Here is a 17525-nt window from a genome sequence, read left to right on the forward strand (position 1 = left end):
GACAAGTCGCCAGGTCATCACAGGGCTGACAGACACAGACAACCATTCACACTCACATTCACACCTACGGTCAATTTAGAGTCACCAATTAACCTAACCTGCATGTCTTTGGACTGTGGGGGAAACCGGAGCACCCGGAGGAAACCCACGCAGACACGGGGAGAACATGCAAACTCCACACAGAAAGGCCCTCGCCGGCCATGGGGCTCGAACCCAGACCTTCTTGCTGTGAGGCGACAGCACTAACCACTACACCACCGTGCCGCCCACTGACATTATAACAAGTAAAAATAATTTGTTTGGGATGTAAATAAAGGGTTAATACTGAGAAACCAGACTTGGCAAATTTTGCAAAGTAGGTTACAAATGTTCCCTGACTAAGTCGTGTTAGCAGTGTTGACAACTCTTTTCAGGGGAAAGTAGCTAAAGCAAGTTGAGCATGCTTTAGCTACTTTCCCCTGAAAAGAGTTGTCAACACTGCTAAGACTACTGTCAGAGCTGCTGCTATAGATTTACACACTACTAATAAATAATAATAAGTTAAATTTATATAGTGCCTTTCTCAATACCCAAGGTCGCTTTACAATTATAAGGAAAGGGAGGGGGGGAAAAAGTCCACCAAATAAAGGTCAGGATGTCATTCCAATGGTGTAGCAGCCACAGTCCCACCAAAAGGCGCACGAAAACAAGCCCCACACTGCCAACACAGCCGCCACGATGCTGCTGGGTAACACCACGCCATGGATCCACAAAGCGAGCACAGAAGCATCGCCACGCAGTGCGCTGGTGTGTCCCAAACTGCCTGCACAGCTGCCGCAATGCCACTGAGCAACATCACTCGGAACACCACGCCAAGCACAAAAGCACTGCTGCACAGAGCGCTGGACAACCATGGTGTTAAAATGAGCAAAAAGCTCACTGCAGTCCATAGCGAGGAGCACAGGCATCACCCACGGCGCACCAAGGCCTGGAGGGAACCGGTGCCCAAAACTGGGTCCGGAGCTATGCCACAACCGGCTGACAAAACACTCAAACAAAAACACAAAAGAGAAAATAAAATAAAAAGCTTCAGTGAGAAGCAGCAGCCAGAATGCGCACAATGTACTCTCAACCGGAAACGGAAAACTATAGCTACTTCAATACTAGTCGCAGTAATACTAGTTACTCCAGGGCGCCAATGATTATCACAGGCAATTTTGCGCACAACACTATACCGTAGGCAAAGAATCTATTTGTCTCTAGTTGTGTATGATTTGTGGAATGGTGACGGAACAGCTGCTTTTATTCTATCCACATTCACTGGATATGAGCAATCGTGCGCTCTGATTGCCTACTCTAATAATAATAATAAGTTCAACTTGTATAGCGCCTTTCAAGAAACCCAAGGACGCTTTACAATTATAGACGAAGAAAAAAATAACAATAAAAAATAATAAAATAAATGAATAAATAATAAAAAATAAAAAGTCCACCAAGTAGGAGTCAGGATGTAATTCCAGTGGTGTAGCAGCCACAGTCCCACCAAAAGGCGCATGAAAACGAGTCCCACATCTCCAGCAGTGACGCCGTCAGCCACATCGCTCGAACACCACGCCGTGGATCCACAAAGCGAGCACAGAAGCTCCGCCACGCAGAGCGCTGGTGTGTCCCAAACCGCCTGGACAGCCGCCGCGACGCCACCGAGCAACATCGCTCGGAACATCACGCCAAGCGTCAAAGCGCAGAGCGCTGGACAACCACGAATGTTAAATGAGCAGCGAGCTCACTGCAGTCCACAGCTGGGAGCGCAGGCATCACCCACAGCGAACCAAGGCCTGGAGGGAACCAACGCCCAAAACTGGGTCCGGAGCTACACCACAACCCACGGACAACACACTCAAACATCAAACTACACAAACACACAGAAAAAAACAAATAAATAAAATGAAAATTGAAAAAGAAATAAAATAAAAAAGCTACTACTAGGCTATCAGCTCATATACCGTGAGTAGAGAAAAACAAAATGGTGGAGCGTGTTGCTGATCAAACTGAGGATGAAATAAAAACTCTTGACTGAAAACAAAACCCCCAAAAATACAAAAAAAAAGTTTGTTTATTTGTTTGTTTATTTGATGGTAAGAATGTTTCTTTTTTTTTTTAAATTATTTTTCAAGAATTATTACCTTCGCCAAGTAGGTTATGTTTTCGGTAGCGTTGTTTTTTTTGTTTTTGTTTTTTGTTGGTTTGTCTGTTAGCAACATTACGGAAAAAGTTATGAACGGATTGCTCTGAAATTTTTTCCAGAGGTGTGACTGGGCACAAGTAACAATCCATTAAATTTTGGCGGTGATCCGGATCACCTTCTGGATCCCGGATTTTTTCAAAATATTCTTGGCGGAGGTCTGCGCTCTCCAAGTGCTTTTCTAGTTATTATTATAGAAATTTTCACAAATTGCTACTGTCATTTTGCCGGTTTGTTTACTGTACACTCTCAGCGGAAATTATTTTGTTGGACATTTTGTATAAAGTTTTTATTTATCAAATTTGCCAAAAATAACAATAAAAATTCTCTGGTTCTCAAAATCCAGTCAACGTGGATGGAATAAAACAGTTATTCCACTCAATCTTGTCGTACATGGCTTATAGCCGACTGGTTGCTACGCGCTTCGTCAGCTGTCGGCTCATGTATGACTCGATTTTGTGGAGTAACTGTGAATTAGCTGCTGTAGTGTGAGACAGGTTAGTTCTGTTATTACAGGCAAGACATTAAATGCTTTAAAAGCATTATGGATTGTTCATTAATAAATGAAATGTTATTCAGCATTGGTTATAATTGCCCTCATATGAGAGGAGTCAAAACACTTCTGGACATGCTTTCATAGAAAAATAATCAACTCTGGGGGTGGGAACTTCACAACACAAGACAGCCTCATTGATTGATTGATTTCCTGTAACAGCTTATCTCACAGTTTTCCCCCTCTTACATATTAAGCAGATGTTCATGTTTTAGTCGGCATCTTAAACGGTTTGTGTAACCTTCTGCTTCCAAAGTTGTGCCTGGTTTAATATATCCCCAGACAGTCAAGTCAAGTTTATTTGTGTCGCGCTTTTAACAATAAACATTGTCGCAAAGCAGCTTTACTGAATTTGAACGACTTAAAATATGAGCTAATTTTATCCCTAATCTATCCCCAATGAGCGCGACGGTGGCAAGGAAAAACTCCCTCAGACGACATGAGGAAGAAACCTCAAGAGGAACCAGACTCTAAAGGGAACCCATCCTCATTTGGGCAACAACAGACAGCCTGACTGTAATATTAACAGTTTTAACATAAAGTCAGCTTCATTGATGCTATAAACCCCCCACCGACGGAAACCCGAGCGCAAAACTGTTCACGACAACCGCAGTCCCAAAGTCAGCAAGTCAGCTGCAGTCCCCAGCCACAAAAGCACCACTGCAAGAGTCCAGACTGGCCACATGGGGCCGCCCTCCACAGGAGCGATGTGATGAGACTCCAACCAGACACAGGGCACCAGGATGGATCAGGCAGGTCCGAGGAGCAGAAGAGGTCAACATCTCGATCCCAGGACTGACTTGTAACTCAGAGGGACAGATTTGGCAGGAGAGAGAGAGAGAAAAACATTTTTATGATGGTCTTCGGTACGACCCGACCACAAGTAGAACTCATGATCTCCTGACTAAGACGCAGACACACTAACCACTAGGCCAGCTCACGGTGTAGAACAATGCTGAACACATCAGAACTATGCAATAACAAATGGAACGTATATACGTGTTATTTACCAGCTGGGAGGTCTGTATTGTGAAATACCGTGACCGAGGTCTTGAAAGTACTGACTGAGGCCGAGGTCACGGTATTTCACCATAGGGACCGACCTTAAGCTGGTAAATAATATATTTATTTTTTTCTTTACCAAATTCTAACAGAAAACGAGAGCCCCCGAAAGGGAAAACCGAGCCGAGCCGCTATTTTGAATCCTCATTCACGGCTGTAATGCAAATGGCTTCCTCCTCGGTATACAAGTGCACTTCCATGGCAGGGAAAAAAACTACATTTTGCCGCCTATGTAGTCCCCTATTTATACAAATAGGAGTCATTCAGGATTCAGCCATGTTTTTGCTCGACCAAAGTTATACAGTATTATGACCTTTATATTGCATAAATAAAGCGATTTGGTGAAACTTTGAAGAAGAGATTGTACTGGTTTAAAGTTTTTACCTAACATAATATTATGTATTAGGATAACATGGTCCAAACTGGGCCTCATTAACTAATGCGATCAAACTGTTAGCAAGTTAGAGGTTTTTAGCTTTCTCCTGAAATGTTTTCTTTTATTTCGTCTTCCTCAGGGTAGTAAAACTCGCTTTCGCTGTGAACACTGTCGTTATCACTATCCATGATGTAAAATTAATGCTATTTTGAATCCTCATTCACGGCTGTAATGCAAATGGCTTCCTCCTCGGTATACAAGTGCGCTTCCATGGCAGGAAAAAAACTACATTTTGCCGCCTATGTAGTCCCCTATCTATACAAATAGGAGTCATTCAGGATTCAGCCATGTTTTTGCTCGGCGTTAGCAAAGGACAGGTTTTTAGCTTTCTCCTGAAATGTTTTCTTTTATTTCTTCTTCCTCAGGGTAGTAAAACTCGCTTTTGCTGTGAATGCTGTCGTTATCGCTATCCGTGCTGTAAAATTAATGCTATTCTCCTGAGAAATGCTGGCAAAAATTTATAAGATTTTTGATAATCTTATAAATAAATCTTATAAAAAAAAAAAGATAAATGTTGATAAAAAATGCTACGATGTTTGTTGTTGTGAACGAGCGAGTCGCCAGAGGTCCGTAACCAGGGTCAGTATCATAGGATACAGACCTGCTCGCCAGCCAATCAGAGTGCAGGATTTGGACTGTGAAAAAAATAAATGGAATTATGTGATGAACAAAAAACATTTCATATTTTTGATTCTAAACAGTAGGCAGCGTTTACCTTGATGACGCTTTGTACACTATCGGCATTAACGAGCTTCATGAGGTAGTCACCTGGCATGCTTTTCAGTTAACAAATGTATCTCGTCAAAAGGTAATTAGTGCAATTTCTTGCCTTCTTAATGCATTTGAGATCAAATAGTAAATAATAAAAATACAGTAAATAGCCCTATTACACAACTGTAGTAATCCATATTATATTAAGAACCGCTCAACTAAGTAAAGAGAAATGACATCCATCGTTACTTTAAGACATGAAGTGTCTTTTAATTCATAAAAATAAAGAAAAAAACGCTGAATTAGAAAGCATGTCCAAACTTGTGCACTGGTACTGTTTGTACAGTGCTTTGGGCAAATATTGTTGTTTAAAATGTGCTTTATTAATAAAACTAACTTGCTTACTCTTAGGGTCTTGGCAAAAGTGAACAGGGTGCTACAGAGCACATCAGGGTTAAAGTGAAGAACAACAGCTTGGGTTTAGGCAACCTAGTCAACAACGAGGTGAGAGACTGCACTGATCTTCTGTACCTTTTAATTCTATTACTTTTGTTTTCATTGTTTGAATTACTGAATCATTAGAATTGGTGCGATTGGGATTTTCCAGGATAACTGGATTGCTCATCAGGATGATTTTAATCAACTTCTCGCTGAACTGAACAACTGCCATGGCCAGAACAACACTGAAGGTAACACATGCTTGCTGATATGCTGTAATGCCTATTTAACGGTTATTCCACGAAATCGAGTCGTACATGAGCTGATAGCCAACGAGGCACAGAGCACTGAGTCGGCTATAGGCCATGTACGACGAGATTGAGTAGAATAACTGTTTTCTTCTATCCACATTTACTGGATTTTGAGAAACAGAGCATTTTTATTTTTAGCAAATTCGATAAATAAAAACTTTATGCAAAATCATTTCCGCTTCGGTGGACTTCTTAAAAACCTATCGATGGCTGCACGAGTTGACTTTAGTGTTGTTTTTTTTTTTTTGTAGAAAGTGCCGTCTTGCTGTCGTGCCGAGGTATAGAATAGCTTTAGCCGTTTATTTAATTCTTCCTTAAACATTTCAGTGATATAATTTTCAAACTTCTTTGAGCCTTCAGTCTAAAAAAAATTCAACAAATTTTAATGCTTAAAGATGAAGAATGTAAAGAAATGACAGGAGCAATTTGTGAAAAATGCTAATAATAATAATTCTTGAAAAATGGAAAAAATAAAGATACGTTCTTACAGTACCATCAAATACTTTCATTCCATGTTTTGTTGCTTTTTTTTTTGTATTTTTTGGGGTTTTGTTTTTGAGTAGTTTTTATTTCGTCCTCGGTTGTTTGAGTAACGCAGACCGCCATTTGGTTTTTTTCTACTCACAATATATGAGTTGATTAGCCTTGTAGTAGAGTAGCCAATCAGAGCACGCGATTGCTCATATCCAGTAAATGTGGATAGAATAATAAGGGTTAGTCTGCTTCTGGTGGTTAATGTCAATTGAAATAAATGAATAATTAAAAGTAGACGGCCTTTCGATTTCATAAAATCAGTGAAATTTAGTTCTCTCTGAAATTTGGTCATTGTGATGTATGTTTATTTCTGTAATATCTCTCAAAAAAAAAAAAAAAATATATATATATATATATATATATATATATATATATATATACACACACACACACACACACACACAGTGGTGCTTGAAAGTTTGTGAACCCTTTAGAATTTTCTATATTTCTGCATAAATATGACCTAAAACAACATCAGATTTTCACACAAGTCCTAAAAGTACATAAAGAAAACCCAGTTAAACAAATTAGACAAAAATATTATACTTGGTCATTTATTTATTGAGGAAAATGATCCAGTATTACATACCTGTGAGTGGCAAAAGTATGTGAACCTTTGCTTTCAGTATTTGCTGTGACCCCCTTGTGCAGCAATAACTGCAACTAAATGTTTCCGGTAACTGTTGATCAGTCCTGCACACCAGCTTGGAGGAATTTTAGCTCATTCCTCCGTACAGAACAGCTTCAACTCTGGGATGTTGGTGGGTTTCCTCACATGAACTGTTCGCTTCAGGTCCTTCCACAACATTTCCATTGGATTAAGGTCAGGACTTTGACTTGGCCATTCCAAAACATTAACTTTATTCTTCTGTAACCATTCTTTGGTAGAACAACTTGTATGCTTAGGGTCGTCGTCTTGCTGCATGACCCACCTTCTCTTGAGATTCAGTTCATGGACAGATGTCCTGACATTTTCCTTTAGAATTTGCTGGTATAATTCAGAATTAATTGTTCCATCAATGATGGCAAGCCGTCCTGGCCCAGATGCAGCAAAACAGGCCCAAACCATGATACTACCACCACCATGTTTCACAGATGGGATAAGGTTCTTGTGCTGGAATGCAGTGTTTTCCTTTCTCCAAACATAACGTGTCTCATTTAAACCAAAAAGTTCTATTTTGGTCTCATCCGTCCACAAAACATTTTCCAATAGCCTTCTGACTTGTCCACGTGATCTTTAGCAAACTGCAAATGAACAGCAATGTTCTTTTTGGAGAGCAGTGGCTTTCTCCTTGCAACACTGCCATGCACACCATTGTTGTTCAGTGTTCTCCTGATGGTGGACTCATGAACATTAACATTAGCCAACGTGAAAGAGGCCTTCAGTTGCTTAGAAGTTGCCCTGGGGTCCTTTCTGACCTCGCCGACTATTACACACCTTGCTCTTGGAGTGATCTTTGTTGGTCGACCACTCCTGGGGAGGGTAACAATGGTCTTTCCTCCATGTGTATGCAATCTGTCTGACTGTGGATTGGTGGAGTCCAAACTCTTTAGATATGGTTTTGTAACCTTTTCCAGTCGGATGAGCATCAACAATGCTTTTTCTGAGGTCCTCAGAAATCTCCTTTGTTCGTGCCATGATACATTTCCACAAACGTGTTGTGAAGATCAGACTTTGATAGATCCCTGTTCTTTAAATAAAACAGGGTGCCCACTCACACCTGATTGTCATCCCATTGATTGCAAACACCTGACTCTAATTTCACCTTCAAATTAACTGCTAATCCTAGAGGTTTACATACTTTTGCCACTTACAGATATGTAATATTGGATCATTTTCCTCAATCAATAAATGACCAAGTATAATATTTTATTTTTGTCTCATTTGTTTAACTGGGTTCTCTTTATCTACTTTTAGGACTTGTGTGAAAATCTGATGATGTTTTAGGTCATATTTATACAGAAATATAGAAAATTCTAAAGGGTTCACAAACTTTCAAGCACCACTGTATGTGTGTGTGTGTGTGTGTGTGTGTGTGTGTGTATATATATATATATATATATATATATATATATATATATATATATATATCTATCAGGCCGTTCTGTGGCTGGGAAGTTATTTAATTTGAGGAGATTCCCGAGCAAATAATGTGCATGAAATCGCTCGGTTCGTGCAGTCAAGCAGACAGAGGAAGTCCATCGCTGTGTCAAATCGCTCACTCGTTCACTCCTCCCTACTCCCTATATGGGGAATTACTATATAGAGGACTATATAGTGAGCTCATTGGTAAAATGAAAAAACTAGTGCTGTCAAGCGATTAAAATATTTAATTGCGATTAATGTCGCGACTGTCATAGTTAACTCGCGATTAATCGCAATTTAATCGCACATTTTTGTCACATGAAAAACCATTGTAATTCTCTTATCAGCATAAAAAAGTGGGCTTGCTCACCGTTCGAACTACGGGGGTACTCGGGGGATCCGAGATCCCCTGAAACAGACATGAGATCCCTTGAAAACATGATTTGGGAAATGTTGGGGGGTCTCTAAAATATTGGCAAAATGATGTTTATTGACATAGCAATCGTGTGTAACGGGAAGCATTTGCATATCCGAAGTGAGTGCGCGATGGAGAGCCGCGCTCTGAGACAAGCGCAAGCACCCCCCCCCCGAAAATATCGGCATAGTTCGAACACTGGTTGTACCAATGTTTTTTTTTTTTTTTATTGCAGAGCATAACACGTCTTGTCACAGCCACTGCAAAGTGGGGCTGGAGCCGCCGATGGGAAAACGAAACTTAAGCCGAGCACCGTGGCTCTTCGGGGGAGGGCAGAGGACTCTGGCTGTGCAGGGCGTGGCATCATGTCACAGAGCGTTAATCTCACGATAAAAAAATTATTGCCGTTAAAATTGAGTCAAGTTAACGCGTTAATAACGCGACATTTTTGACAGCACTAGAAAAAACACTTTGGGACACTAGTCCGTCACGCTGGTGTTTACGTCATTACTGTCGCACAATTAAAACATGCCAGATCAGTCGGCTGGTGGGTTTTCAAAATAATAAATACATATTATAGTGAGCGTATTTCCCACATTAATTTGTGTCGGCTACGTCTTTGTTTTTTTAAATCAAGGCTGAATACTTTCTTCTTTGCCACTGCCTTTTATTAAATCAAATTTGAGACTTTTAATTTGATTTCTTTCAGCGTGACCGCAATGCATGATGAGATATATTGCTTGGTTAGTGACCATCGTTGTACACTGCTTTTCATGATGTATTGTGGGATACTTTGAGTGCACTATATAGGGTGTAAATAATCCTCACTAAGGTTTCGGACAGCACTACAAAATGGCGTCCCCACTATATAGTGCCCTATATAGTGAGTAGGGAGCGCGTTTCCTTTCCTTCGCAACAGAACGTCTTTTCTTCTCGCTTTCCGTTACTGTAGTCGGTCTTTCATGTTTCATTCGCACACTCGCGTCCTCCATTTTTCTCTCCTGTTTCAAATTTGTATCCCACAATGCTTTGCGTGAACGGGGAAAGCCCACCACGTGATGCATGATGTAGTATCTTGAATTGGGTCATGGTGAAACAGGAAAAAATAGCGGAGAATTTAGGGCCACGTGGCTCTAAATCCATTAATTGCTCTATTTAAAAAAAAAAAAAACTAATAAAATTGGAAGTCTGTGATTTGAATTCTGTAGCTTTCGGTCCACTAAACAAAAATAATTGGGTGTCAGGGAAACTTCTTTTTATGATGTACACTTGAAAGATCTGAAAGGCAGTCTACCTTTAAGGTTTTATGATTAACAGGGATGAACTTTTGCTGCACGGTTCTCTGTTATTTTTAATTCCACTTGGTGGTGCTGTTGTATGACGGGACACGGTGGACAAGCTCAGCAGGCACATTGTGGAGTTTGCTTTTAAACACTTCTAACTTATAGAAAGAGCTCGTAAATATGTGTGTTAATTAACCGTTTTTCCAAACCATGTAGAACCTATTTGCTTTAAGAGATGCACAGCTGAAATGAACAGTCCGGTTCCTTTTGAGGACCGGAATATCACTGTAGTCTTTAACGCATGTATTTCTCGTCAGCATCCAGCTTTGACGTCGATCGCAGTTTATTCAGGAGTTCTTTTGTCTCTGCAGAGCCGTCCCCAGAACTGACCCAAGGTTTCAGTTTGGAGGAGAAATCCAAGACGTCGAAAAAAAGGGTCCATTACATGAAGTTCACCAAAGGTGAGACTCCCACAGTGTGTGTGCCCTATATCAGTTCACTCTCGTGATCCGTTCAGCGCTAACTGATCTGACGAAGTTCAACACGAGTAATTATGAAAATGGAGCTTTACACCGTTGATTCAGTTTACGACGAACGAATACGAAGTCGTTTTAAGAATTCTGTGTATATTTCGCAGATAGTGTTTGAGCTGAGAAGAAGAAAGGTGAAATAGTCAGTGGAACTGATGGTTCTTATCAATAAAAGCAATTTTAGTTGCCGTCACATTTCCTAAATCTATGATTTATACTCTACAATTATAGGAAAAGGCTTTGTGGTTTCAGTGATGCGAGTTGTATTTCTAGAAAATCTAAAAACGGGATTGTTAAATAGGGAGCAGGAGAGACAAGTTAAATTTTCCTGTTAGTCTGCCTAAAGATCTCTACAATGTGGCAGTGCGATTCGCTCACACAGTGAAAGCCATGTTAGGTTACTGGAGAATTATGTGCTATAGTGAAATGGACATAAGTGTAATAAATTCAGTTTGAAATCCGATGTTTCTTTTCTGGCGCTGTTACATCATCATCATCATCATCATCACCGTGCTGCCCACATGGTGGTGTAGTGGTTAGCACTATCGCTTCACAACTAGAAAGCTCTGGGCTTGAACCCTATGGCCGACGGGGTTCCTTTCTGTGTGGAGTTTGCATGTTCTCCCCGTGTCTGCGTGGGCTTCCTCCGGGTGCTCCGGTTTCCTCCACAGTCCAAAGACATGCAGGTTAGGTACTAATACCCAGCCACTGGGGTTGTACAAGACAGTGCATACTTAGGTGGTGTTTACATTAGACCGTATCAGCGGATCATCAGATTAACGTTTTTAAAACGATTCGCGTGCACACAGCAACGCCAATACACGATTCGCGTGCACACAGCAACGCCAATACACGGATACGCTCGGCTCCGCAGGCATCCTGTGCTCCAAATCACTCCGCCCTGAACAGCGAGTGCCCTCTGGAGGGTGCGCACTCCGGCCCTGCGCAGCTCACAGAGCGCGCGAGTGAAGCGCACAAGCAGTGATTCGGGACAAATAGCAGGAAGTGAAAGTCCGCGCAGTTTTTCAGCAGTCGCGTCACATGACCAACGTGGCATGACCAACGCCAGCGAATCAGGAAGGTGGATGTCACAGTGACGTTGTCCAATGACGATGTCAGCTAGAGCTCAGCACAGCGTATCCTTGTTCCTCAATGTTTACACAGCACCGGATCAGATACGTAATGGATTGAATACGTGGGCCCTGGCAGATTCAAGTTGTTCCGCCTGTGGAGTCGTTTCCCGGCGTTTTAATGTGAACGGACAGTGCATCCGCGACGAAAACGAGACGGATACGGTCTAATGTAAACACCACCTTAGTGCTGGTTCCAAGCCCGGATAGATTTGAAGGCCCAGTGCGAGATGAGTGTTCGCTAAACTGGTTATTAACCTTCTGGAAATAAAGTCATTAATAATAAAATGGAGAAGAGCACTTACACACACTGTACAGATGAACCTGGACAAAGTTTTTAAAAAATCTTTTAAGTGACCTCGTAACAAGAAATCTAGGCAGCAGAACTGGCTGAATAACTCGATGGTTATTTAACCACTGATGTTAAAGTTAGACGGCCTTCCGATTTCATAAAATCAGTGAAATTTACACTAGCGTTCAAAAGTTTGGGGTCACCCAGACAATTTTGTGTTTTCCATGAAAAGTCACACTTTTATTTCCCACCATAAGTTGTAAAATGAATAGAAAATATAGTCAAGACATTTTTCTGGCCATTTTGAGCATTTAATCGACCCCACAAATGTGATGCTCCAGAAAGTCCATCTGCTCAAAGGAAGGTCAGTTTTATAGCTTCTCTAAAGAGCTCAACTGTTTTCAGCTGTGCTAACATGATTGTACAAGGGTTTTCTAATCATCCATTAGCCTTCTGAGGCAATGAGCAAACACATTGTACCATTAGAACACTGGAGTGAGAGTTGCTGGAAATGGGCCTCTATACACCCATGGAGATATTGCACCAAAAACCAGACATTTGCAGCTAGAATAGTCATTTAGCACATTAGCAATGTATAGAGTGTATTTCTGATTAGTTTAAAGTGAGCTTCATTGAAAAGAACAGTGATTTTCTTTCAAAAATAAGGACATTTCAAAGTGACCCCAAACTTTTGAACGGTAGTGTAGTTCCATCTGAAATTTGGTCATTGTGATGTATGTTTATTTCTGTAACAGCTTACAAAATATCAGGCCATTCTGTGGCTGGGAAGTTGTTTAATTTGAGGGGATTCCCGAGCAAATAATGTGCATGAAATCGCTCGCTTCGTGCAGTCAAGCAGACAGAGGAAGTCCGTGTGTGTATGCGCAGGTTTATCTTGACCGTACAGTGACCGTTACATCATTCTGTTGCTAAACGAACAGCTGATCACACCGAGGTGCTTGCTGAGTGCCGATATTTATTAGTTTGGTCCTGCGTTTCCTTTCCGTCGCAGCATAACATCATCTCGCTTTCCGTTACTGTAGTCGGTCTTTCACGTTTCATTCACACACTCACGTCCTCCATTTTTCTCTCCTGTTTGAAAATTGTATCCCACAATGCCTTGCGCGAACGGGGAAAGCCCACCACGTGATGCATGACGTAGTATCTTGAATTGGGTCATGGTGAAGCAGGAAAAAATAGCGGAGAATTTAGGGCCACATGGCCCTAAATTCATTAATTGTTCTATTTTTAAAAAAACTAATAAAATTGGAAGTCTGCGATTCAAATTCAGCAGCTTTCCGTCCACTAAACAAAAATAATTGGGTGTCGGGGAAAATTCTTTTTATGACCTACACTTGAAAAATCTGAAAGGCAGTACAGCTTTAATGAGGATACGGAGTGAAGAGACGACGATGAGGTTTGTGTTGAATGACTTTTTGCTCAGGCAGCGAGACCAAAACTGATGTGGATGAGGTGGTGATTACTCATTTCGCAATGGAAAAAGCTAGGTGGATTTTTCGATGGATTGCATGCAAAAGGGAAACATATCTGAGTTCAGGGAAACCTGCGCTCGTCAAGTGTGTGGCAAAATGTGAAGAATTTTCACGCTGCTTTTATCCACTTCTCTGTGTTTTATTAGATGCTCTAAACCTCGACTAGACGCCTTCATACCCTTGACTTGGATGTGAAATAACTTTCATGCCTGTGTATTTATTAACGTGTTCCTCCGATGTGAAGCTGTTTTCTCCCCTGCTACCTTTGGCAGGAGTAGCAGCAGCGCTCATGGATCAGTGCTGCAGTCGATCAGTCTGCCGGGACGCTGAGGTCAACTTAACCAGGGAGGGGCTTAAACCCACCTGCGCAATTAGCTTTGGAACGTTCTCGGACTTTCCTGACCTCACCAGCTTCATTTGCAAAGCACTAAATCTTTTCTTGAACCTGACGTTAAATTGGAACGTTCAAATGCCAAGGGTCCGTATGAGAAAAGAGCGTTTGTGCTCCTGACCTCGTCAGTGGTCACGCTTATGTTTTTGACGAGAAAACCAAAAAAATTCCCCTCCGCCTTGATGTTTTTTGAAGAATGCCAGGAATGTGGATGAAAGGGCTCATCATTTATCACCTACAAGTCACCGTTGCGCACAGCTTAAAAGCACGGTTTCCTGTTTCCTGTGAAGAGCACTGGCTGATGCATTTGCGGCTCAAAATGGCCTCAATCAGCGCCTAACGAGCGTCGCAGACAGCAGCGAGACTGGGAGCATGCTGCTGTCGTCGTCGTGATTTCAGGCACTTTATTTAGCCTCGAGACGGACGTTTGTTGTCCTTACAGACAGGATGAGAGTGGATGTTCCCAAAGGTGGATCAGTTTTATAAGAGCACATGTCCTGAGACAAAGCACCTTCCTGAGCCTCGGGCTCGGGACAACTTCGCTGACCTCTGTGCATCTGAACTCTTAGTGATCACCGAGTGGAAACTTTTGTCACAGTGTGTTTTGAAGGCTAGAGTGCACTGCTGAATTTAAAAAACAAAGTAATGGGTCTAATTTTTTTTTTAAAGCTTAACTGATACACGTTGAAGAGTTTACCCCCCTGAAAGAGCTAATGCTCAGGTTTCAAGTCCCTTCCTTGTTATTGGGTTTGGGCGCGATCATTTTTCTGTTGCCGTCGTTGCCCCTGTCTCTCATGACATGATGTCACACCTTTTCCTGCTGTTGGGATTAAAACTACAGAGCAGAACAAGAACTTGAGCTTTTTGTGTCCTGGTTACCATCAATGCAAATGTAGTTCCCTAGCAACCAATTTCTAACATTAAACTGAAATGACTGGCTAATAGCTGTGTGTTGTGTTTTTTTTTTTTTTTTAAATGTTTAAGTGTCCACTGCTTTAAGAAGCGTCTTATCCTCAAGCAGCGTTACTTGGCTTGTTAGATCGGATTTGTCATTGGATTTCACTCTTTGAAAAGGCACCAGGATCATGCCCAAGTCTCCTGGCACGGTTTGGGTTGCAGTGTGTTGTGTACCGTCAGGTCAAGGATTTAGCAGAGATAAACCTGTTACATATGCAGGCAGGCAGTATTCAGCAGGTGCTTATGCGATGCTGTATCTGCTGAGGCTTAGTGCTTTTCTGCCATGCATAAACATGTTTTGGTTCAAGCACAAATAGGAACCAGGAGGAGCAGTAATCTCCTGCCCATCACCATCCTGAAGAAACCCAGAGCAGTGTTCAGACTGGCAGTCAGAGCTGAATTTGAGTCACGATGTGTTAAAAACATATCTGATCGCTTAAACGTTCACGAATAAGACGCAGGTGTTTATCGCGGACAAGCTGCCATTTTCATCATGCCCGTCATATCCGGCTCCACCTGGATCTCTTGCAGGTGATGTATTTGAGCTCTGGGGAAAGGCACTGGCATCTCCGCTGCTCACCAAAGGCACGAGCAGTGTAAACCAGTAACCCAGATTTAATTGGCCGTCCATTTATCAAGAGATCTGGGAGTTCTTGATGCACGCTGAACTACAGCACTTTATCATCCATGTGACTCAGTAGGCCAATCCATTACAGAGTAGATGCATAAACCAGTTTTGGACTGTTAGCCAAATAATTGGCCTGATTTTGCTTTTTTCTTTATTTTTTTTCACCCGCCCCTCAAAGGGCTTAGTAAACCTTCACATCATATGTGGCAAATGCTATTTATATTGACTACTCTTTCAGTTAAAGAAATACCCCTCATTTTCCAAGGATCGTTTTCTGTCAGTTCAAGAATGTTCCACGCTTGCAAAAGAAACAATTTGTTTCAGAACGTCTTTTTTCTCATCTCATCTCATCTCATTATCTGTAGCCGCTTTATCCTGTTCTACAGGGTCGCAGGCGAGCTGGAGCCTATCCCAGCTGACTACGGGCGAAAGGCGGGGTACACCCTGGACAAGTCGCCAGGTCATCACAGGGCTGACACATAGACACAGACAACCATTCACACTCACATTCACACCTACGGTCAATTTAGAGTCACCAGTTAACCTAACCTGCATGTCTTTGGACTGTGGGGGAAACCGGAGCACCTGGAGGAAACCCACGCGGACACGGGGAGAACATGCAAACTCCGCACAGAGAGGCCCTCGAACCCGGACCTTCTCGCTGTGAGGCGACAGCGCTAACCACTACACCACCGTGCCGCCCTACGTCTTTTTTCATTTTTAAAAAAAAAATTTAATTCCCCCCAGCATATAATGTAGTTCCCTAGCAACCAATTTCTAACATTAAACTGAAATGACTGGCTAATAGCTGTGTGTTGTGTAAAAATAATATAATTTTTTTATTATTTATACCCCCGTTCAAAGGGGGGGAGGGTGTTATACCGGTTTACCTTTGTCTGTCCGTTTCGCCGTGTTTCCGTCCATCCGAAACACCATTTTTCTCAGCAACCACAAATCATAGCCACTTGGCATCAAACTTCAGCTTGGGGTTCTATACCGTGTGTACCGTTTTCAGGTCTGTCGCACATCAACTTCTTGTTTACCGACTGAATGTATTTATGAAACGCATACCGTGGATTTACAAAATTTTCGTAATATTTTTCTCAGCAACTACAAATCACAACTGCTTGATATTTGGTACTGAACTTCAGCTTGGGGTTCTATACCGTGTATACCGTTTTCAGGTCTGTCGCACATCGACTTCCTGTTTTACCGACTGAATGTATTTACGAAACACACAGTGTGGATTTACAAAATGTTTGTAATATTTTTATCAGCAACTACAAATCATAGCCACTTGGTACCAAACTTCAGCTTGGGGTTCTATACTGTTTTCAGGTCTGTCGCACATCGACTTCCTGTTTACTGACTGAATGTATTTACGAAACACACAGGGTGGATTTTGACGCTTTTTCAGGAAGCAGAATGCTGTTTCAAAATGCCAGTTTACCAGGATGTTATTTGAAATCCCTGGGGAGAGACACTGCTCTTTACTTACTTGTTTCAGGGTTCATTATTTGTTGAGGTCAACGTTCATAATCAGTGTCCTGTTCCATCGATTGTTTGCATTCTGATATAAGCGAGAACGGGGGGGGGGGGGGGGGATACGTAAGTGAGCAGTAGCTCGCATTTGATCTTGTTTTTTCCATATTTCCATGGCAACCAATTCAACTTCGGAAAATTTGGAGTGGGGTTTCATGTGGGAGCCGGGGGGGGGATATATGTCCTCTCCTGATGACTCTTGTTTTAAATGTGAGAGCAAAGCCCAGTTATCATCTTGGTGTCTTTTGAGACAGGCAGTTGGTCGTCAGATTTGCGAGTCCATCCTTAAAGGCTCGTGTGATTTTGCTAATCTGATTCAGCACTCATCACCAACTCAACTTTGACCTTGAGAGAACCGCACATCATAGCACGTTGACTGCCAACACACTAGTCAGCAAGGGCTTCAGCATGTTAATGGATATCAGTGGGAAATGGAAAGAGTTAATTTTTGGGTTTTATTCGATTTGTACTGGATCAAGAGGCAGCTTATGTGAGCTTGGACTTTTGTTTAG

General features: G+C 41.9%; 1 protein-coding gene across 5 annotated transcripts in view; it reads left to right on the top strand.

Moving 5' to 3' along the window:
• pinx1 (PIN2 (TERF1) interacting telomerase inhibitor 1) overlaps window positions 1-17525 on the top strand; it is a 91989-nt gene that overhangs the window by 33638 nt on the left and 40826 nt on the right. For all 5 annotated transcript variants that reach the window (XM_060917655.1, XM_060917652.1, XM_060917653.1 and 2 more), the window contains 3 exons: window positions 5395-5487; window positions 5591-5672; window positions 10422-10511. In XM_060917655.1, the coding sequence (XP_060773638.1) occupies window positions 5395-5487; window positions 5591-5672; window positions 10422-10511 (265 nt within the window). The remainder of the gene's footprint in view (window positions 1-5394; window positions 5488-5590; window positions 5673-10421; window positions 10512-17525) is intronic.

The sequence above is a fragment of the Neoarius graeffei genome, chromosome 3 (assembly GCF_027579695.1).
Source record: "Neoarius graeffei isolate fNeoGra1 chromosome 3, fNeoGra1.pri, whole genome shotgun sequence".
NCBI lineage: Eukaryota > Metazoa > Chordata > Actinopteri > Siluriformes > Ariidae > Neoarius > Neoarius graeffei.